The sequence below is a fragment of the Phoenix dactylifera genome, chromosome 11 (assembly GCF_051530095.1).
Source record: "Phoenix dactylifera cultivar Ajwa chromosome 11, Ajwa_hap1_PhDact_Kaust_v1.1, whole genome shotgun sequence".
Classification (NCBI taxonomy): domain Eukaryota; kingdom Viridiplantae; phylum Streptophyta; class Magnoliopsida; order Arecales; family Arecaceae; genus Phoenix; species Phoenix dactylifera.
In genome coordinates this window covers 15,110,854-15,125,742 of record NC_143200.1, presented here as the reverse complement: position 1 = coordinate 15,125,742, position 14,889 = coordinate 15,110,854, and the positions used below count along the sequence as shown (strand labels likewise).

General features: G+C 39.7%; 1 protein-coding gene across 4 annotated transcripts; it reads right to left on the bottom strand.

The window, feature by feature from the left end:
- Positions 1-10,739: 10,739 nt before the first annotated feature.
- LOC103697085 (peroxidase 47-like) lies at positions 10,740-13,591 on the bottom strand. 4 transcript variants are annotated; one of them, XM_088706877.1, is made up of 5 exons: positions 13,450-13,591; positions 13,109-13,354; positions 12,534-12,722; positions 12,129-12,291; positions 10,740-11,267 (listed from the first exon to the last, which is right to left on the bottom strand). In XM_088706877.1, the coding sequence occupies exons 2-5, from the start codon at positions 13,334-13,336 to the stop codon at positions 10,849-10,851; spliced, it is 999 nt and encodes a 332-aa protein (XP_088563003.1). In that variant the 5' UTR covers positions 13,337-13,354; positions 13,450-13,591; the 3' UTR covers positions 10,740-10,848. The 4 variants fall into 4 exon arrangements, with proteins under 4 accessions (XP_088563003.1, XP_088563006.1, XP_088563005.1 ...); XM_088706880.1 differs by having other exon boundaries at positions 10,740-11,246; positions 13,121-13,354; positions 13,450-13,586; XM_088706879.1 differs by lacking the exon at positions 13,450-13,591 and having other exon boundaries at positions 10,740-11,246; positions 13,109-13,443.
- Between the last annotated feature and the right edge of the window lie 1,298 nt (positions 13,592-14,889).

The window sequence follows — 14,889 nt, the reverse complement described above, 5'->3', positions numbered from 1 at the left end:
CGATGTTCAGTCCACGCAGGAAAGGGGGAGCCTCAATCCTAAATACATCTAGTCGGGTGATAGCTCCATGTCACTTTTCGGAGAAAGAGACACAAGGGTGAACATGATGCTTCCAAATCCAACCTTAGGCTGTAGATCCTTTTCCTCTGTATTTTGATAATTGTTGATTGGTGGAAGAAACTAGTATATTTGTCTCCTTCCTTGATCCACTGCACCCTAGCTTTCTGCCTCTAGAGCACCTCCTGTTGGCACAACAAGGGGTGGTGCATTGCTAGTTTTCCTCTAAGCTCTACCACCTCCTCAGGGGGCAATCCTCCACACCAATCCTCCATAGTTTGTAAGTGGGCAATCGTGTCCTCTATTTTCTCCAATTTTCTGAAAATATTTCTCACCTCCTTTCTATTCTACCTTCGAAACCTACGCTTGGTTAACTCTAGTTTGTGGATGACTCGATACATAGCATCCTCCCGCACCGCCGTTCTCCATGCACCATATACAATATCCTAAGATTGCAGATAAAAAAGCAAGATTTTCTCAAAGTAGAAGGGACTTCGAAATGGAATAGCTTGATCAGTGCTGACTAGGATCGGACAATACGGGGCAAGTGGGCACACCTGATAATCTGTGTAGTATTGAGTCCAACCGGCCGTAGCAAAGGTCCGGCCAATCCTTTCCCAGACTCTCGCTCTGCCCATAAGATTATTGCATCATATGAATGTCTCGTGAAACTGAGGTCAATGAGGCTATTGGAAAATGTTAGAATAAGTGGCTCATATTAAGTGGTATTCTTATTTGAGTGGTACACTGGTATTCTAACGGAGCGGAGCGAAGCGACGGGATATATTTATCTTTGGGATAATTATGTAATATTTTATTTTACCAGGGATGCTGATAGGGATTGGGACTCTAGGGTTAGGGTTTAGCTATAAATATCTTGTAACCCTTGTTATTTGGTGACAGAAGAAAAGTTACGGCCGTTTCGCTCCCGTAGACGTAGGCACATTGCCGAACCACGTAAATTCCTGTGTTCAATTTCTTCTTCCTCTTCTTCCCTGAATTTCTGTGCATTGTTCTGTTCGCCGTTTGGATCCTGTATTTTTCGCAACAATTGGTATCAGGGCCTCAGGTTATATTTCCTGCGGCCGTGGGCGGTGCTCTTCACGTGGGGAGATCAGAGGCGTCTTCTCCCAAGCCGAGGAAAGGCAAGAGGTTTTTTTTTCTCCCGGTGGGTTCTCTCTCGAACGCCGTGAAGAACCAAGAGAAGAGAAAGGGGTTGATCCAAGCCGTGGGAGGTGGTTCACGTGAAGGGAAGGGAGATTTGTTTTCTCTGTTTCACGGGGGGGCTGAGGGGTTTGTGTCCTCTCTCCCAAGGCTCTCTTCCCAAGCCGTGGGTGGTTTTTCTTCACGCAGAAGGGGGAGTTTTTTTGGATCGCAGGAGGGGGAGTTTTTGGTTTTGACGTTTTCTTCTTCCCAAAGCCGAAAACGTTCTCGTCTTCTGTTCTTCCGACGGCTCCCGAGTGGAAGGAAGGAGAAAGGCCCCTGTGACGACCGGCTGGAGGTGAACAAAGGAGGAGGTTCTGATTCAGCAGCGGAGAGGAGATCCGCCGTGTCCTTCCATTGTCGTGCACCGTCACGCGCCTAGATCCAGCCGAGAGAAGAGGAGCCGTGCGTCTCCACCGCCACGTCCTCCCACCAGCGTCCGCATCCGTCGTCACGCGCCTGATCCCGTGTGAAGGGGAGGAGAGGATCTCTGCCGTTCGTGGCCAGAACCAGAGAAGAGGACCTCCCGTGCGTTTGCGCCCGCTGCCGCGCGTGGATAGACTCGGAGGAGGAGCACCGTCTGCACCCGTGCTGCCGCCAACGCGCATCTGCGGCCGTCCGTGGACAGATCCTGAGAGAAGGGGCGTGTTTTGGTATTTTTTTCTTATTTTTCATCAGATCCTATTTTTCTCTATTTTATTTTGCAAAAAGATAAGGTTGTAGGGATGTCTTCTGCAAAGTTCGATGTGATAAAGTTTGATGGAACTGGAAATTTCGGCCTATGGCAGAGGAGGGTGAAGGATTTGTTAGTATCGCAGGGTATGGTAAAAGCCCTGTACGGAAAGAAACCAGATGACATGGGTAATGCAGAGTGGAAGGAATTGGAGGCTAAGGCTGTTTCAAATATACGTCTTTGTCTGGCTGATGATGTGATGTATCATATCATGGATGAGGAATCGCCGGCGGCAATTTGGTCAAAATTGGAGAGTCGGTACATGTCCAAGTCGTTGACGAACAAGCTCTATCTTAAGCAGAAACTGTACGGTCTTAAGATGACAGAGGGTGCTAATTTAAGCCAACATATCAACGTGTTCAATCAGATTATCAGTGATCTGCAGCGAGTTGATGTGAAGTTCGAAGACGAAGACAAAGCGTTGATGTTATTGCATTCTTTACCCGCTTCTCCTACGTACGAAAATTTGGTTACAACTCTGACGTGGGGAAAGGAGACCCTAGAGTTAGAGGACGTCATTGGAGCCTTGTTAGGTTTTCATCAGAGGAAGAAAGCCAGTGCTGAGAGTTCTCAAGGAGAAGGCTTAGTGGTGAAGGGTAACCAGGAGCGTGGAAGAAGCAACATAAGGAATGGATCAAATCGCAGTAAATCTCGGTCTAAATTCAGGAAAAAGAAGAGCATAACGTGCTACAAGTGTGGAAAACAGGGTCACATAAAGCGGAATTGTCCTGAAAAAAGAAAAGATAAAGATGATGACAAATCTGAAGGGTCCAAGTCTGCAAATATAGTGAAAGAAGATACAGAGAGCAGTGACGGTGACATACTTTCAGTTTCGTCCAGTTCAGATCATCTCGCTGATTCTTGAATTCTGGATTCAGCATGTTCCTATCACATGACGCCCAATAAAGATTGGTTTGATACCTACAGGTTAGTTAATTCTGGTTCTGTTTTGATGGGTAATAATGCATCTTGCAAAGTCATTGGAATAGGGAATATCAGAATTACTATGTTTGATGGTGTGGTTAGAACGTTGTGTGATGTTAGACATGTTCCAGATTTGAGAAAGAATCTAATTTCATTGGGTACCTTAGACTCTAACGGGTTTTGTTACAAGTCTCAAGGTGGAGTAATGAAGGTTAGTAGAGGTGCTATGACAGTGATGAAGGGGCAGAAAGTAGCAGGGAACATCTACAGGTTGATAGGGACTACTGTTGTAGGTGGAGTTGCTGCTGCAGAATCTGAGTCTGATAATACAGTCTTATGGCATATGTGTTTGGGTCATATGAGTGAACGTGGTATGCTGGAACTGCATAAAAGAAATTTTCTGAAGGGTATTAAAACTTGCAAACTGGATTTCTGTAAGTATTGTGTTCTTGGAAAACAGAACAAGGTTCAATTCAGGACTGCCACGCACAAGACAAAGGGTATTCTTGACTATATTCATACAGATATTTGGGGACCAGTCAGAGTAGCATCACGGGGTGGACATATATATTTCGTAACTTTTATTGATGATTTCTCGAGAAAGGTCTGGGTATACTTCATGCAGCACAAGTCAGAAATATTTGCCAAGTTTAAGTTGTGGAAAGCTGAAGTAGAGAATCAGACAGGGAGAAAGATCAAATGCCTCAGGTCAGACAATGGGACTGAGTACACAGATTCAAAGTTCATTGAGTTTTGTGAGCAGCATTGAATTAAGAGACACTTCACAGTACGCAAGACACCTCAGCAGAACGGTATGGCGGAAAGGACGAACAGGACTATAGCTGAAAGAGCACGGTGTCTCAGGTTAAATGCAGGGCTTGCAAAGAACTTCTGGGCAGAGGCAGTGAATATGGCATGCTTCTTGATTAACAGGTCACCTAGGGCAGCACTAGATGGTAAGGTTGCAGAGGAGGTATGGACAGGTAATGAGGTAGACTACTCCGGTTTGAGAGTATTTGGATGTCCTGCCTATGTGCATATTCCTAGTGAGGAGAGGTCAAAGCTAGACCCGAAGTCTAGACAATGTATCTTTCTGGGGTATCAGAAAGGGGTGAAAGGGTACAAGCTTTGGGATCCAAAGGCAAACAAGGTGGTGATCAGCAGAGATGTGGTTTTTGATGAGAAAGCCATATTGAAAAGTACTCAAGAAGAAGAGAAGCAGATGCCAGAACGTTGCAGCAGCAATAAGCAGGTGGTGCAGGTGGAGTTAGAGAGTTCTGTCAAGGAGAATAATGTTCAAGGTACGGAGACTTCTACCTCAGCCAATCAAGAGCAACATAATATAACCACAGACAGACCCAAGCGTACTATCAAGCCACCAACTAGGTATGGTTTTGAAGATTTGGTTTCCTATGCATTAATCACTAGCAGTGGAGATCCTACTACTTTTCAGGAGGCAGTACACAGCCAGGAGAAGAGTGGATGGATGGGTGCTATGATGGAGGAGATGGAATCTTTGAATAAAAATCAGACATGGGAATTGGTGGAGCTTCCGGAGGGGAAGAGAGCGATAGGATGCAAGTGGGTGTTCAAGAAAAAGAAAGCAGTATCAGAAAAAGAAGGGAAAAAGTTCGAGGCATGTCTGGTAGCAAAGGGATACTCACAGAGAGCTGGGATTGACTATAATGAGATTTTCTCCCCAGTGGTCAGACACACTTCCATCAGGGTAGTGTTGGCATTGGTAGCACATTACGATATGGAGTTAGAGCAGATGGATGTAAAGACAGCTTTTCTTTATGGTGAGTTGGAGGAGCAGATTTACATGCAGCAGCCAGAAGGATTTTCAGAACCTGGACAGGAGCACTTAGTCTGTAAATTGAGGAAGTCACTTTATGGGCTAAAGCAGTCTCCGAGGCAGTGGTACAAGCGTTTTGACTCCTACATGATTCGGATTGGCTACAGGAGATGTGAGTATGACTGTTGTGTTTATGTGAGGAGCCTTGATGATGGTTCTTTTATTTTTCTGTTACTTTATGTGGATGATATGTTGATTGCTGCGAAGAGTATGAATGAAGTCAACAAGTTGAAGACTTTGTTGAGTAGAGAGTTTGACATGAAGGATTTGGGCGCGGCCAAGAAAATTCTTGGGATGGAGATTCGCAGGGACAGAGATTCCAGAAAATTGTAGTTATCTCAGGGTAGTTATATACAAAAGGTGTTGGAGAGGTTCAGCATGGGTAATGCGAAGCCAGTGAGCACACCTTTAGCGAATCATTTCAGATTGTCTACCTCACAGTGCCCAAAGACAGAAAAAGAAATTGAAGACATGTCAAAGGTTCCATATGCTAGTGCAGTGGGGTGTCTGATGTATGCTATGGTTTGTACCAGGCCGGATTTGGCGCATGCAGTTAGTGCAGTGAGCAAGTTTATGGCGAATCCAGGGAGACAGCATTGGGATGCAGTCAAGTGGATTTTCAGATACTTGAGGAGTACTACAGACCATGGTATCATGTTTGTCAGACAGCAGGATGATCCTTCAGTCGTGGGATATGTTGATGCAGATTATGCAGGGGATTTGGATGACAGGAGGTCGACTACAGGCTATGTATTCACTCTTGCAGGAGGGCCTATCAGTTGGAGGTCCATGGTACAGTCTCTAGTTGCACTATCTACGACTGAGTCAGAGTATATGGCAGTGGCTGAGGCTGCCAAGGAAGCATTGTGGTTAACAGGATTAGTCAAGGAGCTGGGTGTTCAGCAAGGTGGAGTTCAGTTGCATTGTGACAGTCAGAGTGCGATCTATTTGGCGAAGAACCAGGTGTATCATGCGAGAACCAAGCACATAGATGTGAGGTATCACAAGATCAGGGAGTTGGTTTCTTCCGGTGATATATTGCTTGAGAAAGTTCACACTTCTGAAAATGTAGCAGACATGTTGACAAAACCCGTTACTACAGACAAGTTCAAGCATTACTTGAACTTGGTTAACATCTCTAGGTGCTAGAGAGGATGTGTTCCAACCTATCAGCGTCAGGTGGTGTTCCAGGTTATTTTTCTCCTAAGGGGTGAATATTCGCCAAGGTGGAGATTGTTAGAATAAGTGGCTCATATTAAGTGGTATTCTTATTTGAGTGGTACACTGGTATTCTAACGGAGCGGAGCGAAGCGACGGGATATATTTATCTTTGGGATAATTATATAATATTTTATTTTACCAGGGATGCTGATAGGGATTGGGACTCTAGGGTTAGGGTTTAGCTATAAATATCTTGTAACCCTTGTTATTTAGTGACAGAAGAAAAGTTACGGCCGTTTCGCTCCCGTGGACGTAGGCACATTGCCGAACCACGTAAATTCCTGTATTCAATTTCTTCTTCCTCTTCTTTCCTGAATTTCTGTGCATTGTTCTGTTCGCCGTTTGGATCCTGTATTTTTCGCAACAGAAAATATGAAGTCCTGGAACTTCGTCGCCTCCGACTTACTAGAAAAGGCCTTGCCCTCGTCTCATGTTATTGCAGCGCACTGTTTCTAGTATGTTGCCACGTGGAATGTGGAGTATTTGTAGAGCAGCATGCATGGTGCTGGCCGTCAAAAGTTTCTAAGTGGGTAGGAGAGAGAAGAAAGCTTGAACCTACTAAAAGTAGCAAAAAAAAGAAAAAGAAAAAAAAAAAAAAAACCTACCTAGCACGCAGGCAAGCTGTTGGAAATTTTGGTGGCCTCGCAGTGGCTTCCAACCAACCACTTGATATTATACTCAAAGAACAATGTTGTAAATATAATATACATTTTTTGGATATTTAATTAGCACAATATATTAATAATAATAATTTACTTAGTCGCGTCTGTTGGGGTTAGGTGGTACCGTGGTACACAAGTGGCTCACTTGATATGGATCTTCCACCAATACGAGCTTCTCATATGTCTTGGCCTTCCTTTTTAGAGCCAAGTAGATTGTGGGAGGTGAGTTCAATAAAAATGTATCCTTCAAAGGAGTTCCGGTTCCATATATTTAGCATAACTTAAATGAATTTCTAAAAAAATATCAAAGTGATAGGGGCCCCTTTACTGGAACATGGATAGAGATAGGGGGTGCAAAAAATCAGCCAAACTGCAAATCTGGCCTTCGATTCGGTTTATTTTTTTTTAAAAAAAAATAGATTTGGAGTCGATTTGAAAAAGGTTTGAATAAAAAAAAATTGATTCAATTTTGTTTTGATTTTTGAGACAATTGATTCAAACTAATCGGAACTGACCACGTCTATATTATATATATACATACGTCTATATTATATATATATATGTATGTATGTGTGTGTATCTTCAAAATGACCCGACCCAACTTAAACCATATGCATATATATGTTTGAATTGATAATTTTTTATATTTTCTGTTGTATATAAGATGAAATTCTTTTATGTTTAAATTTAGCCCAATTCATGGAACATTGATATAGAATTTTTATACTTGAACATAGACCAACTCATTAAACATTAACTGGTAAACCAAACCGAGCTGAACTGAATTGAATTTCTCAGATTGGTTTTAAGTGGTTTTTGTTGATGGGCGGTTTGGTTTCGATTTTGGTTTTAGAAAACCAATTTAAATCAATTCAGTTTTGGATTTATCTACAAACCAAGCTGACTTGGCCCGGGCACATGCCGTAATAGAGATGGTCAACAATGGTTAACAATATGTACTATTAAATAATGGAAAATAACAATACTAAGCTCCCTTTGGAAAAGCTAAAAAATACTTTCTAGCCTCTATAGAATGACTTTTGAAACTATGTCACCAAGCTCACCTCTTCAAAGTAAGAAGCAAATATGCAAGTGAGTTGCGTAAATAATAATCACTTGCATATATTCAAATGGGGCTAAACTTTGGCACGGTTGGGGTACATACTTGGCCCACCCTAACCCAAAACATTTTTCAGACTTTAGGCTAAGCTTTACATCCCATATCTTGGCTTCAGTCTAGCCCAACCTGAGCCCAGGTTCATCTCGAAGCCCAATTCGGCCCTATTGCAATAAGCTTATCTGGGCCAAAATTAGGCCTTACCAATATTATCCCAATGGATCCAAAATTCTGAGCCCTCTTGGCCCAGGATGCTCAAGCTCAACTAGAAAGGCTCATGGCAAAAGATCCTAATAATGAATCTGAGCCAAGATTACACTAAGTTCCGAACTCATGCTTTGGACTAAAATTGCCAAGCAAGCCCCAAATTTTTTTATGGGCCCTATTTTAGGCCCAAGTCTGATTCAAGTAGTCTCATGCTTGGCCCACGGTCAGCCACAAAGCCAACCCGATCTGACGAGCCTTGGGCTACCTCCAACCTTAATTCTAAATACTTGTAGCTGGGGAAGTTACAAGTTCCAAGTCTATTTGCGTGCAAGTAAAAGCTTAAATCTTGTTTTTTCACGCATAATTCCTATACATTTTAGCATAGCAATGCTATGGTGCACGTTTCAATCACAAGAAAAATTTCTCTTGTCATAAGATATTTGGGGTTGTGTGATCAATCTAGAGTAACATGGGTACAAGAAACTGTGATTGATAGGCATACTAGAGCATTACCCATTATTTTTATTTCTTTTACTAAACCTAGGGAAATCTTTAAGATCAATTCCAACTTGCATTGGCTTAAATATTGTAACCAATAACCAGAAATTGCCTTCCCTATAACTTCTAAGTTTGAAGGCTTCCTTGTTACCTAAAATTGCTTTTCCTGGGGCAAGTTATAATTAGTTGTAGCACCTCCTTCGGTTATACCAGCATAAGGGTAAGCACAAATGGACATTTAGGAAGAAAATTTTGTCATAATCAACCATTTCCATTAGTTTTGTTAGATCTAAAGATAAAGTTCGGATAAAAAACAAAATCAAGAGAGACAAAAAAAAAACATTTTCAAAATGGATATTTATATAGAGTGATTGAGAGAGAGAGAGAGAGAGAGAGAGAGAGAGAGAGAGAGAGAGAGAGAGAGAGAGAGAGAGAGAGAGAGAGAGAGAGAAGTATATCTATCTTTAAATTTGAATAGAATTCTTATTTAGCAAGACAATTATATATTTTTCAATGTAGTCCAGAAAAAGATTCTGCCTTAAAATTATACTTATCTTCCAACTATAAGCAAATTTGATGGGTTCAAAGACCTCAGCTTGGGTTTCTTAAAAAAGATAATTGCCTTTATTATAAGTCAGAATCTATCTATGCTTGCATAAATGAGTCGGGGTGGGAATGTTGAAATGAACATGTCAACCAACAGAGCAAGTAGCTGGAGTATCAATTTTAGACATTGTAAACTTGAAGAATTTTACTTTCATGCATAAAAGCTAACTTGGTTTTAAGGTGACACAAGACTTGGAAGTTGAGATAAACATTGAAATGACAAAAGTTAAGATGCACACAGAAAAAAAATGATCTAACTGTCTATAGTATATTTAGTTGGCAATCATTTATGTATGAGATTACCATAATCTTTAGGCATGTTTTGGGCCATCCATGGTACCTTTTTATTTTTTATGTGGGCAGGTAATTGGTCAAGCCAATTCAGAGTTATGCATATGCTATATGTAGATCTTGTTTGTTGATGTCTCTAATAACCATCAAAGGCTTTATCTATACTATACTATTAAGAGAGAAGAATATGCTGGAAAGATTTCATCTATCCAAATTGTTCTCCATATTATCTTTTAGTGTTTTGAAAAAATAAGGCATGGATTTCATCAGAAAGGGAAATGTAATTAGAAGATCCATATATGCTCCTTCTAATTCTAATTTCACTTTCCCTCTCTGATATGATCTGCTTTAACATTCCACTTTTCAGAAATTTACAAAATTCAAATTTCTAATTTGATGGCACCCCTAACTCTAAATCTCATAACTTTATTATCCTTTTTAATTTCTTCTTTTCATTTCACATTTAATTTTTGTTTAATTTGTTTTCTTGTACTTTTTTACATGAATTTTATGTTTTTTTAATTGATCTATTGTAAGTTTTTATTTTATGATATGTATTTTTTTAGTATTCATCTTGTTATTATTTCTTTTCATTCATTTAATCATTTATTTATGTAATTTTGTTTTTGTTTTATTTTTTATTTTTTATATTTTATTTTTATTTTATTTATTTTTTATTATCTACTCATATTTCTATTTTCTTAGTTTTATTTTTATCTTATTTTAAATTTTTTTATTTGGTCTATTTAAATTTCCTCATTAGTATACATATGTATTTGTTTTAATATATTTACTTTCATGTACTTTATTTTCTTTTTTTATGAATCTATCTTTGCCAAGAATTTCTATCTGCGGCTATCTCTAATCAAACAAATATCAAATTTGAATTCACCTTAGTTTGACATACTGTTGGTGATTAGTTTCCAATGTATCATTATTGCGTTATTAAAGAAATTTTTTATTTTATATAACCACATCTATATATTAATCAACAAAAAATGAGAGGGCTGATGTTTGACAATTCTTGTATATTAACATTCTTTTAATCCACATTTGGATCAATTTATAAAATTCAAATGTTCCCTAAAGAAAGGACCAAGCTTAGATGTTGCAAGTACTTCCCTTGCTGTGTCTATAAATTATTTGTGCAGAAGATTCAAATACCATGTCATACTGTTCTTGTAAGAATGACATGGACATGATAAGATGTATCTGAGGAAGATATCTCACTTAGACCAATGCAACAGATTAATACATCCAACAGATAAAACTGCACATGTTTCAGAAGTCTTTTAATTATGCAGATCTCTCTAACCATCATTTTTATCTTGTTTTGGCCATGCTTTTTCATTGGTCATCAGTTGATACTACAACGCAATACAACTTTGTATGTCCATTTTATTCATATAGACAAAGATAAGATTACATAGATTTAATTCAAAGTCTGAACTTGAACAAGTGAAACAAGCAACCATTAGTTAACTTTGCGGCAATTTTGCCTGATCTCTCCTTCATCACCTTCCTTAACATCAAGCAATCCCATTTTAACCATTGCCTGCTGAAAAGTGAAGAAGAACATGGCTTGATTCATAGCAAAAGCATTAACAAAGCCTTTTGTTTGGGGGTCCATGAATAATGCCTGGTCAGAGAACAGCAGACCCATTCCCCTCTGCAGTGCATAAAAATAGGCATTGTCAAATGAGTTCGTTGTCCAATCCAGAGGCATTGATGCATTATCCCCCTGACTGCATGTTCCTGACATCATTCTCGCCAAAAATGGATCCAAGGTTGGATCGACATCATGGGTGGAGTCAAATTTGCTCAGTCGATGCTTGAATGACGTGCACCTTGCTGCACCCAAAGTGTGAGCTCCTACAACAGCAGAGGCAATATCTGAAGATACTATCAACTCAAATACTGGAGGTATGCATGCTTGCTCTTTAATGATCCACTATAATGTAATATAAAGGCCAGTCAGAGAGAGACTTCCAAAATGATTGTGAAATATTGCGCCATCTTATTATGGTAATGATTTAACCTTTAGCAGCATGGTTCACTATACCATACCGAATAGGATGGTACAAAGCATAGCATACCATACCAGTACATGGTATGGAGGCATACCAACACTTGGTATGCCAAACCGGCTCCGTGCCATACCATACCGATACTATGATAGCGTGGCACCAGTATAGAGCCCGGTATCGAGACGGCGTATCTTGTTTAGTAATCTAGCTCTGATTTTATGTTTTGAGGACATTTAAACAAAAAATGAGGCATCTTTTAATAATTATTTACTATTTTATTGTATATTGTCCTTTTGCATTCAATATAGAGCTTTTTAGAAGCAAGTATTGTGAGGAAATCTAGGATGAAAATATAAGGAGAGGAGGGAAAAGATCATAGAGTTTCACCCAAGTGAAAATTACCCTGAGTTTGCTTATAATTAACTTTCAAGGCACATTGAAACACAATTTTAATTAATTAGTTGCTATTTGGAGAATTCATTTAAGATCATAAAAATATGATGATTTTGTAGTGCATTCAAAGATCTAAGCGATTTCAAACAGTAAATTATATCAGTAGTTGATACTGAGAGACCAAAATTTCTAGTTAATGTATACCCTAGGCAATTGACAAATTTTCTTCATCTGATTTCCTCTTAAAAAATTTTGACCTTTTGTTCAGTCCATCTGCAGTTTAGTTTCACTTTCAATGATGTAATAGAACAGTCGAAAAATACATAATATGTACCAGATAAGGCCACGAGCTCCTGAACATCAAATCCATGCTGCCCAAACATCTTGATAAGGGCTGTGGTGTTAAAGATTGGTGCAGGCAAGTTGATGGTGTCCCCTATTTTGGACCTTCTCCCATCCCTTCTTCCTTTTGGTATATCATACAAGGGACCTCCAGCCTAAAACTCAATAAAAGTAACAAAGATAAGGTAAAGAAAGGTATATATAGATCAGTACAAAAAGAAAATAAAGGTGGTGGACACAATTGAAACTAACATCTAATTACTTATTGACAACTACATGACGGTAAGGCAAAGGTCATGAAGGACAAAATTAGGTAAAACTTAGGTTAGGCTAAACTACATTGAATAAGTGCTCCCTACTAATTGAAATCAATCGATACAAAATAAACTTGTCATACAAAAAGAACTGCATCTCTGGCCGCTAGTGCGAGGATATCAGCACATGAAACAACTCCAGGGCACTGATACTCAATCATTTGCTTGGCTTGGTCAATGATTTCGAAGCCACGTAAGCTTAGGTTTGCAGGAGAGTCCTTCTCTGCCATGTTATCATTGGTAGAATCAATGAGGACTGATCCATCACATCCCTACATCCAGATGAAGAGAAATCTTTAGAACAAACAGGTCAGGTAAATAATACCAGTCACCTCAAATAATATCCAGTTAAAAGATCTGATGATCACTAGCCTATCTTCAATTTGTTAAGAATTCAGAGTATTTCAGTCTTTCATGCACATTTAATTATTTTGTACAGTTTTGGTTTTCAAAAACAAATTGATAAAAGCCGTTCTCCATTTGAAAATTAAGAGCTCAACTTATGCAGTAAAATATGAGGCCGGTCATCTGAGCTCAACTTACTGTAGTGAATGTCTCAGAGCTTCTTTACATATTAGAAGAAAATAACTAGCATCAATGGAGAAATTAAATAAGATAATTCTGCTATGAAGCTATCTTTTGATAAATCGACACTCACAATGAAACAAACCTGGATAAAACAGTCATGGAAGTGCATTCTCAGAAGTCCTGCAGCCAAAGTAGGATCTTGACGCAGAGCTTGTTCCACAACATTCCTCACAATTGGCTCCACAAAAGGACAGCTCATACCGTAATAATTCATGGATAGAGCATCTACACCAAGCCCAGCTCCACTCATTATGATCTCAATTAACAGTAATAACCCCGTCATGTAAGAAGTAATCATCTTCGATACTCTGAATGCCTACAAACAATGCAGAAGAGTAGAAGATGACAAAAATGACGCAATACTATGCATGAGAATATTAGTGCATATGAAATGTAAGAGTTGAAGTATACACCCAAGAAACTTGAACGATCGCAATTGGGATGACTGGAGAGGGAGGTGGATATATATATGATTGCACCAGGGCTAGAATATTCTTCTGATGAAAAGAAGCCACTTATAAAAACCCACTGAAGCTCAATGCCACTAGAGATTAAGATAACTACATGAGTCAATAGGGGTTCCTAGAAGTGCTTAACCTGTCATGCAACTAAAGCACTGTGTCCTCTTTGTGCAGACTTTGGTGGGCACTTAGGGTGACACTAGAAGCCTATGTGCATGCCCACTTCATCGACTACTCCACATCTTTTAATCATGATATAGTCCAAAAACAAGGCATTTGTAAGGCACATAAAAGCAGTAATGGCCACCAACAAGATCGCCAATACGCCTAGTAAGTGATTGTAGATTATAGAAAAAGTTAGAGAGCTTTTTAGGTGCGGAATTTTAGTAAAGAGAATTGGACCTATGGACTGATTGGGTACGGCACAAGTCAACGGAAATGTGGTGCTGCAGCTGGTTCCCATGTTCAAATGCTTTCTCCCTGATAATTGTCATCATCCTCAAAGGAAGTGGGTCACTCTACGGGTGAACTCCGCATGCTTGCGAGAGGCCATTCTGATATCTGAATTGATGCTAGAAATATAGTGATAGCCGGCCAACAAGCATGGCTGCATGACAGATGTTTCATGGAGGCTTTGGGACAGGTATTATAAATTACAGGCTCCACTGAAATATCTCAGTGAGATACCTTATGATGGTTTACTGTATTAAAAAGTCAACCTCTAGTGGAATAAGCTGGGAGTCTAAAGAGAACACTGGAGCTTGATGGAAATTTTATTCTAGCAACACTGCACCAATCAGAGCCTAGATATGGATGATACTTTCTTCCTCTGAAATTATCCACGTTCCACAAAGCTATGGAGAGTTCCAACTCGAGCACCCGCCACACCACCACTCACGCCAAAAGTGGAGTGCAATCTTTGTCAGCGTGGAGCATACGATGCATCGCAAAATTGCAGGCTTAGGCACTTTAGGTAGCCAAGAATTGCAGCATTGTAATGCCTTCTGAACTAAGATGCGTAGCAACAAGGAAGAGATTATAATTCCAAAGTTTTTTTTGACAGAGAACATCCAGTTTGATGTAGAGATTTGAACAGGGAGAAGATTAAATGTGGATCGATCCTGTTAACTTTGAATCTCTTTTCCAGGTAGCTGTTGCTGCTGTAGATGACGAAGTATTGCAGTCAGACGGATGGTGGAGAACTCTGGTCGTGCAAATATGCAATCGAATGGCCTTCCAAATGATGTCATGAACCTAGAACAGGACAAGGGAAGCTTCAGAGACTGCAACAAGCCAGACATTATTTGAGTGACAGGATCTTTGTGGGATTGAATCAGATCGCTGATTCTAACAGTAAATAGTGCAACTTCGCAGCAGAATCCTGGTTGGG